Below are 25293 nucleotides of genomic sequence, written 5' to 3'. Positions count from 1 at the left end.
ATTGCTTGGGAGTGGCAACTTGTGACCTTGGGGCGGTAACTTGTTCCTCTGTCTAAGAAAAGAGGTAATGGTGCAGCTCAGTACTTCACAACCATCACGAGAACCTGCACTAAGGGACTGCAACGGGGCCTGCCAAGAACAGCCCGTCACACACAGCAATTGTAGTAACATTCTCAGAAGGATCATTAACTCTTCTTTCAAACATGGTGCTGCTAATAATGTTGTGAGTGTCTATTACCTTACTGTTTACCCTCATGAGTGGTTTATTTTGGTTTTTGTTTTGTAACACGCCCTCCTGTGTGTTCAATATCTGTGGCACTGTCCTGGAAAGAAAAATATTCACACAAAACTGATGATAGCAGGTCCTATGCTCTGTCCTTAGCCACATCCCAGCTCTGTCCCCTCTCTTCCCATTACCCAGCAGCTACTCTTGCTTCCCACACCCCTGGCTTCAAGTCCTTCAGTGGTGGAGACAGCCACTAAGTTCAGAGGACAAGGGATTCTGGGGCTCAAGAAAAGTCTTGGACTTACATCCCAACTGTGAGGCCAGCTTCTGACTACCCCGGACACAGTATCATTGGCCTTATGGGGGTTGTAGTGCTTCCTCTGCACAAAGGTACACAGTCCAGGGTGAAGCGTTTGGACCTCAGGAGGCATGTGGTGGCTATTCACTGCAACAGCTCTGAGCAGCAGGTAGAGGCAGCCTCTTCCCCTTGCTGACTGAGTGTTCTCAGACAGGTTGTCTGGCTTCCTTCAGGTTCAGTCTCCAGGTATGTCGCCTGTTATGGTAGTAGATAGGATTACTTTGCTGAGTGAGCCAGTATGTATGGAGTATAGACAATAAGCACCACCAGTACAGGGGCAGCAGAATGTTCTACAGAGATGAAAGCCAGAGTCCTGCTGGTGTGGGACAGGGCTCTTGTCTCCTGCACTGGGCTTGGTTGGCCTGTCTTTGGTCAGGTTCTAAATGGCCTCCCCGGCTTTTGATCGACAGGGCTGTATGTGCTGGTTGGAGCTGGAGCCCTAATGATGGCTGTGGGTTTCTTCGGGTGCTGTGGAGCCATGCGTGAGTCACAGTGTGTGCTCGGATCTGTAAGTGGGGTTTACGGGGTGGGCATGGGGTGGATTGGCAGACTTCTCTGGGAGGAGTCAGGAACCTGGTTTGAAATGCTAGCTTCCCTAGGACATAAAGTCTTGGCACTGGATCCTCTCTCTGATGTCTGTTTTCTCCATCTCCTGCATGGGAATAATATTATGTTTGTTCCTGCCTCATATGGAAAATGTGAAAACAATGAGGTCGTCAGAGGAAAGACGTGTGGGGAAGAGGGCATCAGAATTGATTGTTTCTTAAGAAATGATACTTCACTGTGGATGAGGCATCTTAAAGATCCTCACAGCCAGGAAAGAATTGTTATCTGCAAGGAAAGCATTTCTGGTTAAGATCAATAACTTAGTCAAACATCCCTCTGGTACCTTACTTTAATCCCCAGTTTCTGTTTGAAAACACAACAAAAGCATCCTCTGTTACCTGCTACCCAGCCGATGTTCTGAACCAAACCCTCAAGGGGGTGAGGAGCATCAGAGAGATAGCTTTGGACATCTCACAGAGAGCCTGGAGCAGGGTGTTCTGACACCCCTCATGCCCATCCCCATTAGTCTTTGGGTTTTGTGTGCCTACCTGATGTGTTTCCTCTCCCCGGCGTTCTTTCTATAAATAAAGCTGAAAGCTGTTTGTTTATCACAGAGGTGAGTTTGGTCAGCAAACCTAAGACCTGGCAGAACATGTATCCATAAGGACACACACACTCACATGCACACATACACATACAAACACACATTCATATACACACTCACACACACTCATACACACACTTACACACACAAACACACACTCATACACACTCACACACTCATACACACACAGCCACACACAAACATACATTCATACACACACACTCATACACACATACACACACACGCAAACACACACTCATATACACACTCATATACACACTCATACACACTCACACACTCATACATACTCACACACAAACACACACTCATAAACACACACTTGCACACACACTCATACACACTCACATACTCATACACACACACACAAACAAATTCATACACACACACTCATACACACACACGCAAACACACACTCATATACACACTCATACACACTCACACACAAACACACACTCATAAACACACACTTGCACACACACTCATACACACTCAAATACTCATACACACACACACACACACACACACACACACTTCTACTCTTCTCTACCTCTCTTCAGAGAAACCTTCTAGATCACAATACTCACATCTCACTCTTCCCCATGCCCAAACCTCGCTGGCAACCATATTTCCTCTCTGTAGAACTTATGTGGTCAAGTATTGACTGAGTATGCTGCTGCCAGAACTGTGCTATGATAGGGTCTCTATGTGACTATCTAATATTCCTTTATTTGTTTTTTAAAACCTCTATTCATTTTTTGTATCCCCTTTGCCCAATATAAGCTTTATGGTTTTGCAGAGGTCAGGACCTTGTCTACCACTGTGTAAATAGCACAAAGGACAGAGCCTGGCACAGGACACATGCTCAATAAACAATTGTTCAGTGAAGGAGCAGACAAACCCCACCAAAGTGCTGGACAGTTGCATCAAGGAGACAAAGAGGGAAAAGGCTTGACTGTTAGCAAATGCATAGCCTTATCCAAGGCCTTACCAGTAGCAGTTCTCACGGGGAGACTGAAGCAGGGTGTTCTAACACCCCTCATTTGCCATCCCCATCAGTCTTTGGGTTTTGTGTGCCTACCTGATGCTTCTCATCTATGGCTGTGTGAAATGTGTGTCTCCTCTCCCAGACATTCTCACTTTCTCTAAATAACTCTGAAAGGCTGTTTTGTGTATCCCAGAGCTGAGTTTGTTTTATCGCAGAACTGAGAATGCAACCAGGCTAAATAAATTGAAAAGGTATTAAGTTAATGATGTTAGTATTTTCTCTCCACAGTTTTTTACCTGTCTGCTGGTGATATTCGCTGCTGAAGTAACCACTGGAGTGTTTGCATTTATAGGCAAGGATGTAGTAAGTAAAACCTAGAAGTTTTGCGGCTGTTAAGGCAGTTGTTATTAAGAAACAAAATAGTTCCCCAAATTGTGTAAGTAGAACCTTGAAGCTAGCAGTGTCCAGAGCTCATCGTGTGTATGAGTAGTAACATATGGCTTCTAGTTCACACATAAACTGGTCTTTGTTTGCTTGTTTATGATTTCTGGTTTAAGATTGCTCTTAATTCAAAATGAGGCAGACATTAGGTTACAGACAAAAGAGTGGGGCAAGGAAGAGGAAGAAAGAACACACCTTCTCATCCTCATCCTAAACAGGGGCTGCCCTGTTATGAAAAGCCAAATCCTGGCCTGCTGCATGCAAGTCGAAATATTCAGTGCCCAGAAGAGGTCATGAGGAGAGCTCACAGGGCACGTGGGCTTTTAGAAGGATAAGAAGACCCGGGAGGGCAGTCTTAAGAGTGCTGATTTCCAGTGACCCTGTGTGCTGTCCATACTGGGTGTACGAGCTGAGGTGTAAAACTGATAAACACGAAAGATGAGTGACTGCACCCTGTGGAACATTCTTTACACAGCCCCTGTACCAGAGGTTACAAGACTCAGACTAGCTCCACACAGAGCTCAAGCCTATGGATTTAGGGGTCACATGTCTTTGCACTAGAGAAGGCGCCCACTAAGCTGTGTGATATCTGAATGCAGAACATCTTGACAGTGGACACCTGCCTGTGAGTTGGCAGGAAACCCTGTGGTCATAGAGTCCACCTCAAGTGGCTTACCAGGATCTCCTACATGGGCCTAGTTGACAGTGAAGTCTGTCAGGATTACAAATCCCCACACCAAGAGGTGGCTCTAATGTAATAAAACATTCTTGGTCAGTTTATCCTTCCTTTTTCAAAAGCATCTCAGGACCTCTAGAATCTGTGTTTTGATCTGTATGTTCAGAAGCCTCTTAAAATACAGAGGAGTGTGCAGCAAATCAGTGTTGCCAAAGGACACAGAAGAGGGGGTTTTCTTGGTAAAACAAAAATGTCTGCAACTCCCCATTCACGATGACCTGGTATGTTTTCAGGCTATACGACACGTACAGAGCATGTATGAGGAGGCCTACAGCGATTACCTTAGGGACAGGGGAAGGGGAAACGGAACTCTTATTACCTTCCACTCAGCGGTGAGTAACTTCTTTCACATCACATCTCCTACCTGCCATGCACGAGCCAGGCTCTCTAGTCACCTAAATTAAAAATAAACATGAATAAAATAAATGGGAGCAGCTGCCTTTTATCTTAACTCTGATAAGAGCCATAGTTTGGGCTTTGTGTAGAACTTTGACCAGAAAGAGACCTACCACAGATTCACAAGAAATTGGGGCATGTGCCCAAAAGAGACCAACAAGTATGAGCAAGACACTGAGAAAGCCACCCAAATGTGTGACATCGTGGTGTGATGGAAGCAAAGCATGGGGACTGTCTTAGTTAGGGTTCCATTGCTGTGAACAGACACCATGACCAAGTCAACTCTTATAAGGGACAGCATTTAATTGGGGCTGGCTTACAGATTCTGAGGTTCAGTCCATTATCATCATGGCAGGAAGCATGCAGCATCCAGGCAGGCATGGTGCTGAAGGAGCTGTGAGTTCTACATCTTGTTCTGAAGGTAAACAGAAGACTGACTTCCAGGCAGACAGGAGCAGGGTCTCAAAGCCCACCCCCACAGTGACACATTTCCTCCAGCAAGGCCACACCTCCTAATAGTGTCACTCACTGGCCAAGCATATTCAAACCACCACAGTGATCTTGAAGCCAGGAACCCTCAGTCCAGCATGTCTCTTAGCAGCTTTGTGATGCTGGTGAGTGAGTCAGACGTCTCTGATATCTTTCAGCTCACTCCTCGTCTATAAAGAGAGTGTCATTTGGAGACAACTATATTCTCTTTTAGAATATTCCATGGGAATGTGCTACAGTGCTGTGCTTAGAGCTACATAGAGTCAAGAGAGGCTTGTAGAGGAAATGAGCCACACCAAGGTTGTTCTGTTTTCTTAAGCACTGCATTTTGGAGAAGTAACTATGGAGTTCTGGGCCACGTGTTCCCAGGTACCTGGCTCTATATGACAAGAGTGCCTTAGAAGGTTCCCCAGAGATGTCCAACAGCACAAAGATCCCTTTGTCTTCAGCAGCCAGCCCTGAGGCAGGGTGCCTATTTGCCAGCCAGCACTCATGCCTGTTCTTCAGGCCTTGGACTTCCCCATGGCTCCCTCTCCTCTCCTCAGATAGTCCCTGACTAATGAGCCCATTCCAGACTCATAAAGCTTTTGCTCCTCAGCAGGTTTTTGGACTTGAGGTCTAACGGAGCTAGCATCTAAGGTCCTGCTTCTGCCTCTGCCTCCCAGCTCTTTGTGGAGGACACCGTTAGTTAGCTCTTTGCCCTACCCTGCCTCAAGTCACTTCATATGATAAAACGTTTGCAGCTTTGGAGAAGTCGTGTTTCTGGGTTGCTAGCACAATCTTCCAGTTCTTCCTTCGCTCTCCAGAAATAGCAATTTGGGCCTCAGAGGTGCTTTGTGGCCTTGGCACTGCCAGCTGGCAATGACACAGAGCCCTGGGGCCAGCACTCCTGCCTCCTGTGTCCTAAAGCCTCTTCTTGCTCTCTAGTTTCAGTGCTGTGGAAAAGAAAGCTCTGAACAAGTCCAGCCCACGTGTCCAAAGGAGCTTCCAGGCCACAAGGTAAGCTGGGTGTTCCAGGGTCTCTTCAGCAGCCCCCTACTATAAGGAGGTTTTGGTGTCAGAGGCAGGGAGACTCGGGCCTTCTTTCCCAGGATTCTAGGACACTGCCTCCCAGCAGACCTGAGCCTGACTCATGCCCTGTGACATAGACAACTCTGAGTCAGGTTCCTCATGCTCTGGCAATGGTGGGAGGCTTGCCCATCAGTGACTCTGCCCTGTGCTTAAGGTATATTCATCTGGTTCATCAGGACAACAGTTCTGTGACCCCCCATCTTTCTGGGACAGTCCCAGCGCTGATAAATTTAACTCTGTCAGTTGTTCTATCAGTGAAAGAGACAAGACGCCCTTCCCTCAGGGACTTCATAGGTTAGCCCAAGGCTGTAGCGATATGCAAAAGTCTGTCCAGGGAAACACTGAGACACAGCAGAATTAGGAAAGCTTTGTGTGGAAGGACATGAGTCTTGGCAAGAGGAGGCCAAGAGGGCAGCTGGGAGAGGGTCATACTGCAGGAGAACAGGGGCCCAGAGGGATGCTGACGACTAACATTTCTGGGAGAGGCAGGCTGGACTTTGACCTGGAAGTTTGAGGAAGCCATCACTCTCGGCAGACTGAGAAGCAGAATGGCGTTTGCCTTGAAAAAGTCCTCTTCCATGCTGAGGTATAGCTAAGGGCCTTAGATACTCCCGTGAAACCAAAGTCTGGCCTTTTGTGCTGTTAGCTTAGGGCACCATGGAAGGGATTGGATTTCTGTCTCATCGAGTTTGCTGTGGTGGTGATGAGAAGGTTGACAGACGCTGAATACCCTGAGGTTGAGGTGACCCCTTTGAAAAGACTTCGCTGCTCCTTGCCACCCAAGTGAGGTGAGAAAGCTGGATGGAACAGAGAGGTGAAGGCAGCGTGCTCACATGAAGACCACGTGGATATCAGAGGCAGTGAGAAGCCACCACTGGGTTCTGGCTTATCCACCTGTACAGAAGACACTGTCGTCCACTGAATTAGTGACTGGAGGAGAGATGGCCAATTATAGAGAAAAGAACTATGCATGGGCTTTTAAAGTGTTTAAAAAATCTATTTTAATTATGCATATATGGGGAAGGAAGATGTAGATATGGATGTAGTTACCCAAGGAAGCCAGAGACATCACATCCCCTGGAACCGGAACCACAGGCAGCTGTGCTCCACCTGACAAGGGACTGAGAACCAGACTCGGGTCTCCTACTCTTAACCGTGGGCCTTTCTCTAGCTCCTAATTCAGTGTTTTTAACATTGTGGTTTGGAAAACTGGTGTGCGGCTTAAGAGAGACGTTAAGAGTATCGATGACTTACGAAATCGTAGAGTTGTAGATTTGGATTTGACTCATGGAGAAAAGGGAAATGTGAATAAAAGTCTAAGAAACAACACCATCTAAGACTGGGCAAAAGGGGGAGCGGCCAAATAGGGACACTAGGAGGAGGAGTCAGACAGGAGGTGCTGCAGGAGACTGGCTCAGTGTTTACTGATTCTGCCTGTCAGGCACTGTGGATACAAAAATGAATGCAACAAGGTCCCTCCCAGCAAGGAACGTACTGTCTAGTGGGAGATAGAAACACTGGCATTGGCACAGTGTGCAGTGGGGATGGACACAGTTTTGTGGGGCTCCGAGAGCCCAGGAAAGGCATGGACGGGACACCAGCCGAAGGGTGACCGGGTAAAGACTGAGTGTGGTGCAGATGACAGCCCAACTGCATCTTCCACCCTGAGCTGTAATTATGGAGTGTCAGCCAAGTACAAGAGAAATGAGTTCACAAAAGATGATATGCAGATGACTATTAAACACATAAAAAGCATAGGCCATCAGAAGCAATCTTAAATTAATAGCAGCTTTAAATGACAAGACCCCATTGTTTAACATGTGAGATTGGCCTCTTACTAATAACACAATATGGGTGAGAATGATGTGAAATGGATATTTTATTGAAATTGGTACAATGGTCCTAGAGATTATTAGTACAGTGTCTAAAATGAGCTCAGGCTCTTTCATTAGAAACTCCATTTCTCAGGATTTATTCTAAAGAAAGGGATTTTTTAACACGTGCAGGAGCTGGTGATAAACTGTTTACCACACAAGCATGAGGAGCTGGGTTTAATCCTTGGTACCACATAGAAATCTGGGTGTGGTGGAAACTGCCTGTAACTCCAGTGCTGGGAAGGCAGAGGCAAATGACCACTGGGGCTTGCTGGTCAACCTATCCTAATTGGTGAACCCCAACTTCCATGAGAGAGGCAGTATCAAAAGATAAGATTGACAGCTCCTGTGGCACACACACACAAACACATACATACACACACACAGGAAAAATATGGGGGGAGATGCAGATAGAAATGTTTATGCAGTGGTATTTATTACAAGACATATGCATTAATAACCAAATACTGATTTCTTAACATACAATAGTAGGATGTCATTTAAATTATGATCCTTTCATAGGATATGTCTTATGGCTACTAGGAAATCACAATTTCAAAAATATTTAATGTAAGAAGATATTTTTAGTGTCTTCTTTTAAGGGTAAGAGCACATAGATCAATATAAATGTGAGCGGAGTGTGTGGGTCTCTGTACGCACAAGACCCATCAACAGTATTCGTTATGATCTTAGCAGAGGACAGATGTTCCTTATTTTCATGTTATTAATGTCTATTTTCCAAATCTCAGTGACTCTGTACTCCCTTGTGAATAAGGAAAGCCAGGACATGTTTTGTAATTTGTTTTTCACAAAAGAAGCGCTCTGTGAGTGGAAAGAGGCTGTTGGCAGAACTGGGGGCGGGGCAGCGATGGGAGACAGGCTGCTGTGCCTGCTTTAGGTTGGAAACACTGAAACGTCAATGGAGATAAAGAGCCTGAGTGCAGGAAGGGAAGAGTGTGGCTGGCAGACTTCCTGAGAGAGTGAGACCCAGAGCCAGAGAAGGAGCCAACACAGAGAAGGACGCTTGCTGCTTTGGCTCTGAGGAAAGGAAGAGAAGCTGGAAAGGGATCCTTGCACCTTTTCACACTCATTGCCTTAGGCGGAGCCTGGCACAGAGTCCGGTGAGGAGAGACAGGCTGGAAGCTGCAGACGGACGGTGGCTTTCTGTGGCCAGAAGCTGCTGTCTCCAGCGTGCTCCAGGCATTCACCAGAATGCATTATCATTCCTCTGAGGGTCTGCGTCCTCACCACCAGGCTTCCCCAGAGCAGAGGAAGCTATCTTACTGCTCCACACCCACCAATGTGCTCTAGCGGCTGAAACGAGGTCTGCAGAATCACTCAATAAAGAGGAGGCATGAGTGGTTACCATTTCCTAACATGTGTGGATATCAGAGGATGCTAAAGATCTATGTGCCCTGAGGATGCACCTGGGCTGAGAGTAGACCTCTGTGTAGGAAGTCACCAAGCAGAAGTGTTTGGCACTGAGAAACTAGTAATGGTTACAGATGGTCCCCTCTGCCCCCTGCCCAGTTTGCCCCCACCCCCATCCATAAATGTTCTTCTAACCCGTGCTTTACAGATCTCCTAGGGGTCAAAGGTTGGAACCCATAGCCCAGCTGACACGGGAGAGAATGCACTTCTGACTCCCAAGACCTGGCTTTCCTAAGGATTGGCTTTCCATAACTTAATTTGACTCCACGCAGATTTTTTTAGTCTCTTAATGGGTTGCACATACCTTGCATAGTCAAATACATCAAGTGTATAAACTTTCCTTTAAATTGTAAATGACAAAGAGGAGGTTATAATTTAGAGAATATCGTATCTTTCTTTGCTGAAAGTAAGGAGAGGCTTAAGTTTTGGAATGCAAGGGGGGGCGGTGGAGAGGCAGCTTTGCAGCACCACATTTCAGAGCTCTGAAGCAGACCTTTGGCCTGGATAGAAAAGCTTACCCAATGGAGAGAATTACATTTGCCCAACACTATGTTTCTGCTCTACAGTTGTCAGGTTGATGTCACCCTCGAGGGATGGTTTGCATATGAGCAGAAGCCCACAGGGATTAATGTACAGACCAGATAGCCAAGGGATCCACTGGGCCACAGGATGAGTCGCACAATCAGTTTTCACTGCTGGCTTTTTTTTTTTCAAAACAGAATTGCATCGACAAAATTGAAACCATAATCAGTGTTAAGCTCCGGCTCATTGGAATTGTTGGTATTGGAATTGCGGGTCTCACGGTAAGAAAGTTCTAGAATGTAATCTTTTTTACCTTCTAAGAAGCATTAAACCCTTACATAGTATTTCTCTTCAAATTGGAGATGACAGTATCTTAAATGGCAGTTCTCATAATGGGTAAAGACTTTTGTTCACAGTACATCTCCAAAGAGCAAAGTTAGTTATATACATCAGTAGTAACTGTGTAAAATATTCACAAATTCCAGCATCCACTCAGTTATGACCTTGACTTTGTCATTGCAATAACCTCCCATTTAAGCCTGCCACCCTGACCTTGGTAAATGATCTCAAGTCACAGTAACATGAGAGCAAGTCTCTTCATCTAGGACTGACAGGAAGCATGAGGCAAGCACTGGCACACAAACTGGATTCGCCTCCTGGTTTCTTTACTTTCTTTTAAGCCCTGGGATTGAAGGAGGGTTTCTTAATTTCTCTAAGCTTCGATATTTATAGAATATAAATTTTAAACACACCAGCCTTACAAGATTATTATGAAGGTCAAATGGAATACTGCCTATAACCTATTGTTACCAATTAACTGACATAAAACCTGAATTGTTGCATTTCGTAAGTACCGTCTTTCTATATACTTTTATTCTGGGCAAACCTGGAGTCCAAGCAAAGGGACTATCATCTGAAAAGGAGAGAAGCATGCTCTAGCATCACCCATTGGTGGCTCGGTCCTTTAACAGCATAAAAAAGAGTGTGGAAGAGAGGTTGGGGATGAAGCTCTGTTGTCAGAGTGCTTTCCTGGAACTTACAAAGCCCTTGGTTCGATCCCCAATACTGCACACACTTGTGGTCCAGCCACTTAGGAAAAGTGGGAAAAGGATCAGAAGTTTGTGGTCTCCTGCCACATAGTGAGTTTGAGACATGCCTGGGCTAGCTGCATAAGACCTTGTTTTGTGTTTGTTTTTGAAAAAACTGTATATAAGAATTAGTAGCCCTAGACAGGTTGGATGAGAGTGGCAAGAAGGGTCATCAACACAACTGAAGGTTTTGTGTGCTCTTCTGAGAGGCTGCACATCAGGCACTGGGTTCTTTAGGGTTCTGTTGCTGTGAAGAGACACCATGACCACAGTAATTCTTATAAAGGACAACAATTAATTGGGGTTGGCTTGCAGTTCAGAGGCTTAGTCCATTGTCATCATTGTGGGAAGCATAGCAGTAAGCAGGCAGACATGGCGCTGGAGAAGAAGAGTCTACATCTTGATCTGCAGACAGCAGGAGACTGGGTACCATATTGGGTGTAGCTTAAGCATATTTGAGACCTCAAAACCTGCCTACATAGTGATGCACGTCCTCCAACAAGGCCACATCTCCTGATAGTACCACTCCCATGGGCCAAGCATTCAAACACATGAGTCTACTAGGGCCAAACCTATTCAGGTACCACAGGCACCTGTGGATCTGTGTTTCTGGAGGACCTGTGGTGCAGAATGGATGAGGAAGGGTGGTAGCTCATGTTAAGATAGAATTTACTTACTAGTCTATGTGTAGATTATCTCCTGGTGTACCCAAAGGCAGGCCTACAAGGATGTTGAAGAAATCCATGAATTGGTAGTTCTTAGGGGATACCCGAGCATTTTCCCATTCTCTGTATCCAGAACACTGGGTATGGCAATAGCTAGAAATACTATTTGGTGGCCCTCCAAATCCAGAGACATCTCACAGACCCTCCCCACATTCTCTGGGGCTCCCCAGTGATGGTCCTGAAGCAGCATCTTAGAGTTACTATTGCTGTGACAAAGTGACAGGGCCAAAGCTACTTGGAAAGGAGAGGGTTTATCTGGCTTACACTTCCAGATTCACCACTGAAGGAAGTCAGGATAAGAGGGTAGGAACCTGGAGCCTGGAGCTGATGTAGAGACCATGGAGGGGTGCTGCTTACTGGCTGGTTTATTGTGGCTTGCTCAGCCTGCTTTCTTATAGACCTCAGGGATAGCAATACCCCCGTAGTCTGGGCCATCCTCTATCAACTACTCATTAAGAAAATGACCTACGACCATATCTTACAGGGCCATTTTCTCAATTGAGGTTCCTTCCCCGATTGATAACTCTAGCTTGTATCAAGTTAACATAAAACTAGTGAGCATAAGCAATTTGAAAACATTACACAAAATGGATGCATCAAGTAGACTGTACTAACAATTGCATAGCATAGAAGCAGTCAGCCCTGACTTGTGACCACAGCAAGCTGAGTGGGAAGGAGTCTCTCAGAAGGAACCCTCAAACTATACCCCGTATGAGTAGGGGGAAATTCAAACTTGTAGCTCATTAGGTGTCTCCCTGCCATACACTGCTACTGGGTTCAGTGACTGCAGACCTGAAATCCTTGCTGGCTGAGTCCTTACTTCCATCCTCAATCCTCCGTCTGCCTCTGCCCTCCTGCCTTGATGCATTAAACATCCTCAGCTCCTAGTCTGTCTTAGGATGGGACTGAGGAGAGATCCAGAGGCATGGCGCCAAATTCTCAAAGCGAACATTACCAGTCCTTACTGAGGTCCTCACAGACAGGATTCCTCTGGCTGTGGACATGTGGAGGTAACTGGGAATACCTAAAGGGCCTTTGGTATTCTCTTCAAACCACCGGCACCGTGGTTCCATCCAGGTATCCAGCATCTCAGAGAACTATCCGAGAGACAGAAGAAGTCAGCAATATTATAGCTCAGTTGCTTCCATTTGTATTTTGGTGGAGCTATTGAGTTAAGCAGCCACGTATCATTTGTGTAGAAATGGACCAGGAGTGACGAGAGGCTGTTTGACAGGGTTCCACCACTGTAGTGCTTTTCTGACACTTAGACCATAAGCACTTTTACCTAAGAGATTAAGAACGTATTTTCTGAATGAGTAAAATAGATCTGAGATTCATCTTAAATATAAAATTCAAAGACCAGAAATGCATCAGTCTTTCATAACTGTAAGAACCATAAGCCAGAACAGAGCCCTGTCTTACAACAGATGTGTCTGTTAAGAAGGATAATGTAGGACTCGGCAGGGCGGACACAGACGTCTTGCTTAATTGCCCTTCTTGAGAAACATATGAAAATGTCATTTACAGCCAGTGTTGTTGGTCAGTAACTTGAGCTTCAGTGCCACCGTTTGCTGACCTTTGATCGCATCCACATGTGAAAGCTACTAATGAGGTTCTTTCTGTTGCAGATCTTTGGCATGATATTCAGCATGGTGCTCTGCTGTGCAATACGGAACTCACGCGATGTGATTTGAAGATACTTCACGAAAATTGCAATCTAGAGTGTTCGTGCTAATTATCACAAGAGCTCGTGGCTCATTTTTAATATTCAGGATATTAGAAGCTAAAATAATTTTCTGTCAACTGTATATTTGCACATGTATGTATGTTTGATTCATTACTGATTTGCTCCTGGAGTGAATGTTTCTGTGTTTCTGGATATGCATTGCACATACTGATAGCTGTTTCCTGGGAAACCCTAGTTCTTGTATGCAAGAATAACCTATTTAATTGCCAGAAAAAGTAATGAGAGATATTTAAAACTTGGCTATTCAGGAAATGTAATAATGGGTCCATTTCTCAGATTTTAGCCATGAAAATGAGATACATAAAGAGAATGCAGGATTTCTAGTTAATGGAAGCAATAAGATATAAGAATTGAAGGGCCATAGATTGACTGTGTCTGAGTTGAGTGTAACGGTTTCTTAAAAAAAAAAAAAATTCTCCCCAGAATACAGTAAACCACAGTTTCAGAACTAAACACATCTGTAAAAGTAAATATAGCATGGAAAAATATAATTTGAAAAAGTCATGCTTTCTTAGCGTTTAAAAACAAAAAACCTCTCTCTGGAAAGAGAAGTCACATAGACAAGCATGTGCCCCATAAAAGCGAGTGCTTTTAGGACTAAAAATAACAACTTTTAAGGGGGAAATGCTGTTATCCAATGGCATGTAAATGTTGCTTTAGCCCTTTTCTCTCCTGACTGTGCTTTGAACTGCTGGAAGCCTCACCTTCCCACAAGGGCTTTCCCTCATACTTCTCCAGATGTGGTGACAGAGGAAAGCAAGAACTGTGCAGTGTGACAGTGGGGGACCTCGCTGCACTGTACCTCTGGAATACCTCGTAGCTTGAGTTTACATACTTTCCTCATTGTTTTCCATTTTTCTTATTTATCAGTGCAGAGAATTCTTCATAGATTAAGAATACAGTTTTATTCTTTAAAATAAGTAGACCCCCTGTAACTCAGATGTATGTTATGAGTACCCTGACTAAACCAAGATAAACACCTTCTTCAATATGTATACACGCAACAAAGGCAAGTTAATGAATCCAAAATGTTTCATGCATACAGCTACAGCACAAATATATTCTTTCTTAGCAAATCCCTGTGGGAATAATTGCTCAGGCTCTGTGGATACCTGAGTGATTGATTTTAAGTGGGGAAACCCACAGCGGGGTCTAAATTGGCATGTTTTTTTAGAACAGAACAGCTTGTTAAAGGATATAAATTGTGAATTCTTAAGATTGTATTTGACCACACGAAAAATGAAGGTGTGAGGGATTCTGGAAACCATGAGGGAAGCTTCTGTGCCCGCTAAGAGCATAAGACTTTGATGTGTGCTAGAACAAAGTACCATGTTTCAGGAAACTTTTACAGGTGTTTTGCTGAGGACACACAACTGCTGGGATGTCTCGCCCACAGAGTGCCACCTCTCTCTTCAGATATGCTTGCTACTGCTCCTAGCTTTGGAGAAAAACTGAGGGAGTTAAAAGTGTAACTGTGTTTGACTACTTTACCTACAGACGCAAAAGAGTATTTAAAAAACATCACTTCATGATGTTTGTACCCCAGTGGCTGACAAAGGCCAGCTTTTCAGGCAGACAAAGAGCGATCAGTCCTTCTTTTAGCTTTAGTCTATCTGTCTTCCTGAAGACAGAGGACAGGCTCCAGAGTGTACTCAGGTTCTCCAGCTCAGAGTTATGTCCCGTTCCTCAGAAGTGAGTTTCGTTCCTCAGTGAGTGAGTGAGTTTAAAGAAAACCACAGTAACTATAATAATAGTTATAAACCACAGAAGAATAATTTTTTAATGCAGAGGAATAAGTCTAGAAATCCGTATCCTGTGTGATTAGTGTACCTCTCTGAGGGTTAAGCTTTCCAAAGAATGTACTGGGTAAAAATAGAGAATTCCATCTCTGAGTGAAGATGGATATATATCTTTATGTGAATGGATAAAGCTATATCTGTAGAGATATATAACCCCTCTGTCCTGAACCTATACATACCTTAAATACGTATCTCTTAAGGATATATACATATGTAACTTAATACATGTGTGCCTGGTGGAAACTATGGAGATAAATGTTTGTATACATACACATGTACATGTATGTAAATTTACAGTTATTTCTGTTTACCTGAACTAATTTGAGATCAGACCCAAACATTTTAAGTTATTTTAAATTAAATTTTCTATGTACTTACACTGTTTGAGTTATCTTAAAATCTTAGTGTATCTTCTTAACACATTCATGTGACTTATTCAATGTGTTACCTACCAGTTCACCCAAACAATATAGAAAAAGCAGACTGGTAACCCTTCCATGCTGTTACTGTACAGCGGGTTCAAAAGCAACGCCCCTAGGGTTCTAATTACATATAGTTGTACTTCAGCTCACACTAGTTCACCCAAGTTGTTCCTCCTTCCTCCAAGAAAACTTGGTTGGGTTGGGGATTTAGCTCAGTGGTAGAGCGCTTGCCTAGGAAGCGCAAGGCCCTGGGTTCGGTCCCCAGCTCCAGAAAAAAAAAAAGAACCAAAAAAAAAAAGAAAACTTGGTTATCAGTGGCTTGGCCTGCAGAGGTGATCCTGGATCCAATGTGGCCCTCCTGTACAGACAGCCCTCCTTGCCCTCTGAGGAATCTAATCGATGTAGCTGGGTGAGGATGAGGCCCAGAGAGATGATAATAATCTTGTAATCAGCAAAGAAGATAGCATGTTCTCCCTTCTGAAATAAGTTTACCAAATATTTGCTCTCTTGTCATTGGTAAAGGTGGTTTCTATGGCCCAGAGGCCAGCCACAGCCCAGCTCTCAAGGCCCATTGACATGCTCTTGAACACCAAGCCTGTTTCCCATACCCAGGAAAGAGCAATTTACGTCTCTCGAAGGTAGAGCCAGCTTAAGTTCATGTGAGTCAATTTGGTTTTTGTGTGTATTTTAAGACTTGAGATTTTCTATTTTTTTTTAAAACATCCTCCATTTTTTTTACTATAAAAGGTATTTTGTATATAGATGTCTTTTAAAAGTGAAAATACTACAACAATACAAAACATTATTGTTTGGTGTTCTTATAACAACTAAGGGATTCACAGTCCAGATGCTGCCCCTGGGGAAACAGAAACATGGCGAATACAAGTAATACATCCTGTGGTTCCCAAAGTGTTGTTAACAGAAACCTTCTTTGTGTTTGTGGTGTTTGTCCTGTCTATTTTATGATTTCTTTTACTTTTATTAAACAGCAAAAAAAATTTAAAGAAATTTAAATTGCATGTTAATTATTAAATAAGTCAATAACTAATATACAAAGACTTACAAGAACTACTGAATATTAGCTGGTACAATTATGTTGATACCCTGAAAAAGAGGTCTCTGTGGTAAATAATTTTCTAAAAATCATGCAAAAATGAACATAGTTCCACAGGATCCCAGTTAGCTATAGAAACATTTGTTGAGCTCATTAATAACCTTCACTACATTCCCCAATTCTGTTTTATTCTAAAGCTATATAGTTCTCACAAATGGCATCAGTACATTTTCTCTGTGCCTGCTCTTCGTAATATGCATCCTACACAAGAGATGGGCTTTTTGTTTGTTTTATTTTGTGACTGTTTGAGGCTACTGTCTTACTGACTTGATCCCTCAGGATAATATTGACCCAACAAGCGGAGTTTGGAAAAGCAGGCCTGTCTTTCTGTAAGCACTATGATAGTCATTAACCAAGAGTGGGCCCACTCAAACTTGGAAAGAGTGGTCAGGAGAGAGACTTCCTTGATGTTAGCTATTTTGACCTGAATCCTGGAAAATTCTTACATGCTGGCCAAGGTAGAAAGAAGAAAAATTGTGGTTTTGTTTTCTAAGGAAAACACAAGAAGATTCTGAAATAGTGCATGAAAACATTTTAGGAGGGCCTGTCCCAAACAAAATTAAGAAGAGCCCTGGTAATCAGGAATCTTGTTTTAAACAAATCTTATTTTTGTCCTAAAGAAATAAAAAAATTTTAAGCAGTGAGTTATTAAATAAAGCTTTTAACAAACTAGATGTTCAAGTATTAAGACTTTTAAAGATAACTATGATAAAGAATGAGATTAGATGGCAAAGGTCAGTCAACGGATTCCATAGACACACATCCTAACACGATGTGATCACAGAGATGGGAAGTGAGGCATGAGAGGGGACACACAGGCTTCTGACTTGGTGGCCAGAAGAGAGATGCACAGGAGGAGAAGCAGGTGGTAACAGTGTCAGTGGAGCTGCCAGCAGGACCGTCAAGAGGAAATATGGGGCTGGTGACTCCGTAGGTAAAGGCACTTGTTAGCAAGCCTAATGACCCGAGTTCAACCCTAGATCCCATGCAGTAGAAAGAGAGAATAGACTCCACACATTGTCCTCTGACCTCCACAAATACAGCATGGGGCACACACACACACACACACACACACACACACACACACACACACACGGTGGGGGGTGAGGATGAATATTTATTTTTTTTTAAAGTCTTCATGAGAACATTAAGTTTAAGAAATTAGCGCACTCGTTGCTCCTATAGAGGTCCCAGGTTTGATCTCCAGTACCTACATAGTAGATCGCGGCCCTCACAACCAGGGGATCCCATGGCTGACCTGTGGATACCAGGCATATACACATACATCTACAAAGGCAAAACAGTTGTTCACATAAAATAAACAAATCTAAACTTTTTAAAACTTAGAGATCTCTATGCTAGTAAGTTAGAATCCCATAAGAGTTATTTAATTGCCCACATGTTTCTTAACCTCACACTTGCAAACTCTCTCTGAGATGCCTGTGTTCTTTCAGTAGCTGACAACTGGTATCTCATCTCTAATTAGACAGAAAGGGGAAGCTACAGTTTCCTTAAGGGGGAAGCCAGCTTCAGATAACTGAAATGGATACATCCTTTGGACATCCAAGGACCAATTAATACATACTCAAGTTTTTTACTTAGCAGTGTCCAAAGGACCAACAGGACAGACACATAAAGTTACTAGAGATCGAGTCTTTTCTTCAAAGTTTAGAATCTTTATACCTATAGCAGCTTTAATTTACCCCCAAACCCAGTCCAAACCCACATTACTATTACTAGTTAATGACTATGTCATAGATTTTAAGTCATCTTTGAGAAAGAAGATTCAAAAGAAAATTCATTTTTTAGGAAATGGGTTAGGCATCATGGTGCATACCTGTGATCTCAGCACTTGGGAGACAAAGACAAGAGGACCACAAGCTTGCAGCCAGCTGGGCTACACAATAAGGTCAAGGCCAGCCTAGACTAAAACTTCGAAAAATGAGAAGAAGTTGGTTTCATCCTCATCATGGCTAATTATAAATGGTGTGGCTCTATAGAACCCTTTGGAAGCACAGAGATCAAGACAAGAGTTGCCTGAGTATTGGATCACTAGCTAGGCACTGTCACCCCAAGTTGTAGTTGACTAAGAGGAGAGTGGGAAGTAAAAAGGTTTGTGGCTACTATGGTGGACTTTAAAACAGAAACTCGAGATGTGTGAGGGAGATCACAGATGCTTCCCACCAAGAAGGATCAAGGAAGAGGAGAGAAAAAAAAAAAAACCATGAGAAACAGCAAGAAAAGATGCCCACCTGAGGGACAGTATTGGGACCAACTAAAGCCACTGTGTCAGCCAAAGCTTTCCAAGTGTCTAAAGAGGACAATATGGCTTCTTTAAGGGTGCTGTTGGCTCCAGATTGAACTCAAGTGTAATCAGGAGGCCTGTTTCCCTGCCGTGGGCTTCTCAGTCCCCTCTGGCCTGGCTTTTTTGTCTCACACTGTCTGCTTCTAAGAGATGCCAAAAATGGCCACCAGCAGCTTCAGCTCCCATTCTACTAACCTCAAAGCCAAGCATCCTTTTTCTACAGGTGAAACCAAGATCTGCAAATGACTCCTACTAGGAGGGAATGTAGTCCACTGTATGGCCAGCTCCTGACCTGAATACCACGCCCACCTCCATCAGCCCCACTCAGACCACTTGCAGTGAGCACTGAGACCAGGAGAGAATCGGCGTACAGCTACAGAAGGAAAGACATGTTTAGTAAGTAGTCATGACAGTGGACAAAGGAGAGCCAAGGAAACTGACACCAGATTGCCTTAAAAGACAGAAAAGGAGAAATTAACTACTACAGACAAGAAAGAAACAACACTGAGAAAATAGGCTAGAGAGGAAGTTACCTCAATTTTTGTGTTTAGCTCAGACACACTACCCTTACATTTTAAAGACACTTCTATTATATAAAAAAGACTTTCTATTATTAGAATTTCCTATTATTACCAGGAAGTACCATGCTATGCTGTTAACCTGTGATACATCCATTCTGGTACGTTCCACTTATTCTCAAGGAACTTGACCATTAAAGACTGGGGCAGCTGTGACCTAAATCCTTGAGTTATGAAGGGCTCTTTATATGTCAGGCAAGTGAGGAAGGTTTTTTCTCTTGGAGTACTGAGTTTCAAACTTCCTCTGGTGAGATCTGATTCCTTTAAACCTTGCAGGGGATTTAATGATCACACCTGATTATGTCCAGTGTTTACCTTTCTCCCACATTGCAAGCAATGATTCTTCATCTTCGCACTTTGGAGCCTCCCTATCCATCCTCCTTGTGTTAAACCAAAAGGACACCAATGTCCCTCAAAACAGAGCTCCCACATCACCAAGCCCATGGACCCAGTTAAGGTGAGTCGTTGAGCACCTCAGCCTCCGAGCTCCAGCCTGTTTGTGTTTGGGACCATCCCGCTTTCACATGTGCGTCTCCCAGACAGACTTCCTTCAGTGAGTTCTCTCATGCAGCCACTCTAGGCTCTTGTGCTGGTGACAGTGCAGGCTGGCTATACCATGTTCTGAGCTGGCCCCATCCCTGAAGATTCAGGAAATTTATTAAAGTAATTTAAAAGAATAGAATAAAATCTGCCAAAGCTGGGATGTCCGTAAGCTTCATCACTCTAGAGTCCACATATTTTGACGAAAATCACTTTCAGCATGCTTGAGAATCATCTGAGGGTAATGCCAGCTAGGTTTGAACTTTACAAATTTTACACATCTGTCAAAGACCTATATTTGATAAACAACCTTAAATAATTGTGTGCTTACTATTGGCTGGCATGAGAACCCTGAGTCTTGGTTTAAGGTTTAGTGATCGGTCATGCAAGGGTCAACTTTAGATAGTAAGGTAAGAGTAGGTAGATTCCTGACTCTTGCGTGGAAACGCACAGCTTGGTGGGTTTGGTACTACTCTACCTGCACCACCACCACCTCCCTTGTGGCTCTGTCAGCATGCAGGCACTCACAAGATGTCCAACTAAGCTTAACCAATGTCTGGGCAGCACAGCCACTCTAAGCCCTACAAGTAGTTGTCAACTTCAGGGTGACAATTAATGGCCAAATAAAAGAAGGTCTTCTAAAGGTTGAGTCCACAGAACACCACTTAAAGTTCAACTCTTGAGAAGGAGCATGTAAGGATGGGAAAGAAAATAACCCTCAACTAAGCCTATTCGCCTAAAGCAATGTCTCACTCTGCATCGGGGCAAAGGTTAAAACACCGCAATCCACTCCATTGAATCTCTTAGCCCTCTCTCCTGCCCCTAGACCTGTGGTGATCGTACTAGTGTTTCATGATACCCAAAGCCCAAAAGCACAAGTTGCTTTCAGCCTAAATGCTGGAAAGTATCTCTTATTACTTGAGGGACTATGAAGGATTTAGGCTTCCACATGTAAGATGATCGTGGCCTCTTTTGTAGGCTTTATACGCTGACCTTCTGGGGTATACTTTTCACCAGTCAGTTGGCCCACCACAGTAATTAAATTAAAGAGAATGGTGCCCAGGCTCTTGTCTGAGTTTTGGTGGCATTTTATGCAGAGCGCTTGAGTGATGAGGATAATGCTTTCTGTGCCAGATTTCATATGCCCCTGTCTCCAGTGCTGATGCCTTTAAAGGGACAATGTTTCCAGGCCCCTGGTGCTGTGTGTTCCTCCACCTTCTGAGGGCAGTCTCTTTCTCCCTGGAACTCTGCAGGATTCTCACATTTGCTTTCTAGGTCAAGATAGACCCCCTGTTGTCAGTAAGGAAATCTCTTGGGGCCCGCTTGAAGCAGCTCACATTTCTGCTTTCCTTTTCACCTCTGCTCTGCTCTACTCTGCATGGAAACCAACACGGCTTCCATAACGCCTCTGCTTCTAAAGTTGTGTAAGCTCTCTAATGCCCGTGGCTGTGCCTATGGATTAAATGGCAGGCAAGACATATCAATGATATTTTATTAGTTCTATTCCAGGTAAACACATTTAACCAGATTGCATTGCCGTTACAGTTAACCAGAAAATCCCCCCAGATAGAATGTCTGTGGCTTGGTGCAGTAGTTGGTTTTGACAGCCTCGTGTGTACAGTCGCTGTAGTCAGTGTTACACTTGCCACACTTGCAGCTCAGGGCAACGGGGTAGGAGAAATAAGGAGCAACATGGTGTGGGCATCCCGGTATTTGCACCGTTCTGTAGGTGAAGTCTCTGTATGTACAGACATCCTGAGAGAGTGCGTACTTGGGAAGAAACAGTTTGCCATTGATATCCTGTGGAAGAGAAGAGATCTTAACATGATAAACTGCATGCAACTTAGTGTAATAGAATGACTAATATCCCTTTGTTTCCTGATGATCTTAAAGGACTCCTGAGCTCTGTTACCCACACATCTACACTTAACCCCTCAGAGACAAAAAAGGACACTTTCTTCTCATCTACCATTGAGCAGAACAAACACTTTAGGGTAAACTGTTACAATGTATCTGTACTTTTTTCTGTGTAGAATCACATAATTATAATTCTGAAAGCAGTGTGCTTGGCTTCCCAAAGAGGACACTATGATTTATCCCACTTCCTTTCTAAAATATTAACAGACAACTTTAGACCTGTATAATTTACAGCTAAAAGAAACGCAGTGACCAACATACCCGTGTCATACAGTACCCAGCGCAGATGGTGGTGTTGATGGTCAGGCAGTAGGCACACTCTCTCCTGTCCACGTACATCATATACTCAGTGGGAATACAAAACGATGACACTTGCCCACAAGCAAGAGCGAAAAGCACGGAGAAGAGAACAACAGCGTTCATGCTAAATCAGAGGGAAAGACCACAGAGCTCGTAAGTGTCCTTTGCACATTCAGAGGCGTGACTGTGGAAAGCTTATGGGTATATAAACACAGAACAGATAAGATATGCTGAATGGTTACCTATCCCTGGGCCCTGCATACCCAGTCCTCTCAAACCTCCTCACACACAGTCAGATGCAGCTATGACCATGTACACCCATAGTACAGAGGCTCACATCTTAGAAGTCTGCTGCCTACACGTGCCATTGGGCTCCCCTGGGAAGCAACATGTGAGTCTGCAACATCACTAAGAAAATTGACAGCTTTCTGTTAACTAGGTGTGAAATAATTCATTCAACGAAGCTGTAATAAAATTCCTGTCTTTGTAAGAAGTAAATTAATAAATATTCTTTAGAAAGGACTTTCCCAGAAATAAAAGTTCCTAAAAATTTTGGTTCAGTAGCTTAGGTTCATATAATTAGAGATGGAAAGAAGCCAAGAAAAATCACAAGCAAACTTTAGTACCACCCAGTGTATGTAATCTTCCCTATAATTCTACCTGTTGCTAGTCAAGGAAACTGAAGAAGGCCCTGAATATTAAGCTGAAATCATGACTGGTGTTAACACCAGTTAGACAGTCTCTTCTGAATCGTTAGGGTATTCTAATAGAGTTGAAAATTTTCAAGTTGAAATAAAAGATCATTTTATACAGAAGTTGTATGGCATTCATTATTTTAAAACATATGGAGAGCTGGAAAAAATTAGTGTGGCACCTTCAGAGTAATTCAGCCAAGAAAGCGGCCATCCTTGATACCCTGAACAAGAGTGACACTGTTTAAAGAGTCCCTTTTATAATTATAGAAGCTTAAGCTTCTATAAGGTTGTCCAGATTCGTTAGCAGTGGCTGGATGGGATGCAGCAGAGGGGCCACCGAGCAGAACATGCAGCTGGGCGGTGTGGCGAGCCTGGCTGATGCAGAAGCTACTTGGTAGCAGTTGAGCATTGTAACAATCTGGGGAATGTTGTGACTTGTACTTATTTTGGTTCTGCTACTGATAAGGAGTAATCAAATTTCAGACTTTTAGATGTAAAGTCTAAAATCTTACATCTTTTAGATGTAAGATTAAAGACTTTTGATTCCCTTTTACTAATATTTGTACCACTAGCTAGTTATGTTTGGATTTTTTTTCTTCTCAACTATCATTGCCAGTAAATATATAAACTTATATAAATATATATGTAGTGCCATCACTGAAGCAATATTGTTATCTATAAGCACATGGTTGTTTGTTTATTCTATTAATCACTATTCACTGGCCGGCAAGAAGGCTCGGAAGTAAAAGCACTTGCAGCTCTAGTCTGATAACATGAGTTCAATTCCCGGAACCCACGTGATGGATGGGGAGAACATACTCCTTCCTGGAAGTTGTCCTCTGACCTCTCTATGCACTCCGCAGTGCTCCCCCAGCACATCCCAAAATAAATGGGAAAAAAATTCACTAAACATTTTATTCAATTATCAAAGAAGTATCAAGGTTCTCTCAAACCTGTGGGTTATGTCGTCAGCACTTTTAAGCTGTGTGCTTTAAAATTTCTACTTACTGAAGCCTTGTAAGTAAGTTAGTCTCAGGTAACTAGAACTTTGTTTCCAATAAATATATTATACAAAAATTATTTATATAAGTTACTAGGGATGAATTCTAAATGTCTTCTTCTATAGCCATTTCAACCAATCTCTTATTCCTAGCACAGAATTTCTGAAATTGGATGAACACATATGTACTGAGCCTCTGGAGTAAGCACTGAGAGTTGTATTAATGTAGTCCTTACAATTCAGGAGGAACCAAGTATGAGCACAAATGTAAAAATGCAGGTTGTTCTAAGTTCTGTGAAAGTCCAAGTTAGGACTCTAACATCCCCCCAGTTAAAAAGATTTCCTTGCATTTGCTACATTGTAGACAAAGAAGTGAAGTAACCGTTTAGGAAAATGTATTTGGTGGTAAACTCTGTAAACATTATATACCTAGGCATCCCTTTCAGTATTTTTTAAATATTTGCATTAAGAAGGAAAACCACGAATTCCTGGTTATGTTGTTTTATGCACTCCGGTGGGTTGGAACCGAGACTCACACATACCATGCCCCATATTCAGCTCAACAATTAGCAACACTTTCCCTGCTGAAATCACAGGAATTCCTTTGTCAGGGAATCTGATTTTTGCCAAGTGTTTCATAAAATACAAGCTCCGTCTATAGCATTCAGTTGGTTGTTATTTCAGTGATGCAAATCCAGAGGATTCTCCAAAGAATCTTAAAAATAGCAACCAGGTAAATGCAAGAGAACGCCAGCCCTTGCTGTTCATACTCCCCTGTCGTCTACACAGTTCACAGTTCTCCAGTGGGTTTTACCACAGAAAACAACTTCTAGATTCACAATTCTATGTGGAAGAGCACACGTTGTAGCCTATAATCAGAATATTGGACCAGAATGTAAGGAACAGAATTCTCCCACGGGCTGTAGAAACCAGGTTAAAGCATGTAATCTTATTTACCCACTTGCAGGATAAAACAGATGGACACACTGACTCTCTGAAACCTCCTATGGCTGGGCTGCAAGAGTGCCTCAGGGGCTAAGAGCAAGAGCTGCTCTTACAGGGACCTGAGTGCAGTTCCCAACACCCACATCAGGCAGCTCCCCATCCCTGTCTCCAGCTCCTGGGGGTAGATGCCTCTGGTCTACACAGGCACCCGCAGACACAGCACACGTGCACACATCTATTTTTAAAATAATAAAAATGTCCTTTAAAATTTTTAAGATAAAAATTATTTTATGGTTTCCCCCCATTGATACCCTAAACAAGAGTGACACTGTTTAAAGAGTCCCTTTTATAATTATAGAAGCTTAAGCTAACAAAAGCAAAGCAATGAAAACCGACTGGATCACTGGTCACAGTATTA

The 25293-nt window shown here is 43.3% G+C and overlaps 2 protein-coding genes across 2 annotated transcripts in view; one reads left to right on the top strand and one right to left on the bottom strand.

Annotated features, from left to right (window-relative positions):
- Window positions 1-15443, top strand: part of Tspan2 (tetraspanin 2) — a 37737-nt gene extending 22294 nt beyond the window's left edge. The window contains exons 3-8 of the mRNA XM_032897613.1: window positions 995-1092; window positions 3029-3103; window positions 4151-4249; window positions 5730-5801; window positions 9898-9981; window positions 13142-15443. Coding sequence (XP_032753504.1) covers window positions 995-1092; window positions 3029-3103; window positions 4151-4249; window positions 5730-5801; window positions 9898-9981; window positions 13142-13207 — 494 coding nt within the window. The 3' untranslated portion in view covers window positions 13208-15443. The remainder of the gene's footprint in view (window positions 1-994; window positions 1093-3028; window positions 3104-4150; window positions 4250-5729; window positions 5802-9897; window positions 9982-13141) is intronic.
- A 6057-nt stretch (window positions 15444-21500) lies between these two features.
- On the bottom strand, window positions 21501-22440 carry Tshb (thyroid stimulating hormone subunit beta). Its single transcript, XM_032896671.1, has 2 exons — window positions 22197-22440; window positions 21501-21818 (listed from the first exon to the last, which is right to left on the bottom strand). The coding sequence occupies exons 1-2, from the start codon at window positions 22356-22358 to the stop codon at window positions 21564-21566; spliced, it is 417 nt and encodes a 138-aa protein (XP_032752562.1). The 5' UTR covers window positions 22359-22440; the 3' UTR covers window positions 21501-21563.
- Between the last annotated feature and the right edge of the window lie 2853 nt (window positions 22441-25293).

Source organism: Rattus rattus, chromosome 3, assembly GCF_011064425.1.
Source record: "Rattus rattus isolate New Zealand chromosome 3, Rrattus_CSIRO_v1, whole genome shotgun sequence".
In the NCBI taxonomy this organism is placed as follows: Eukaryota; Metazoa; Chordata; class Mammalia; order Rodentia; family Muridae; genus Rattus; species Rattus rattus.
The sequence above is the reverse complement of the archived record's forward strand: the minus strand, read 5'-3'. Positions and strand labels throughout refer to the sequence as shown.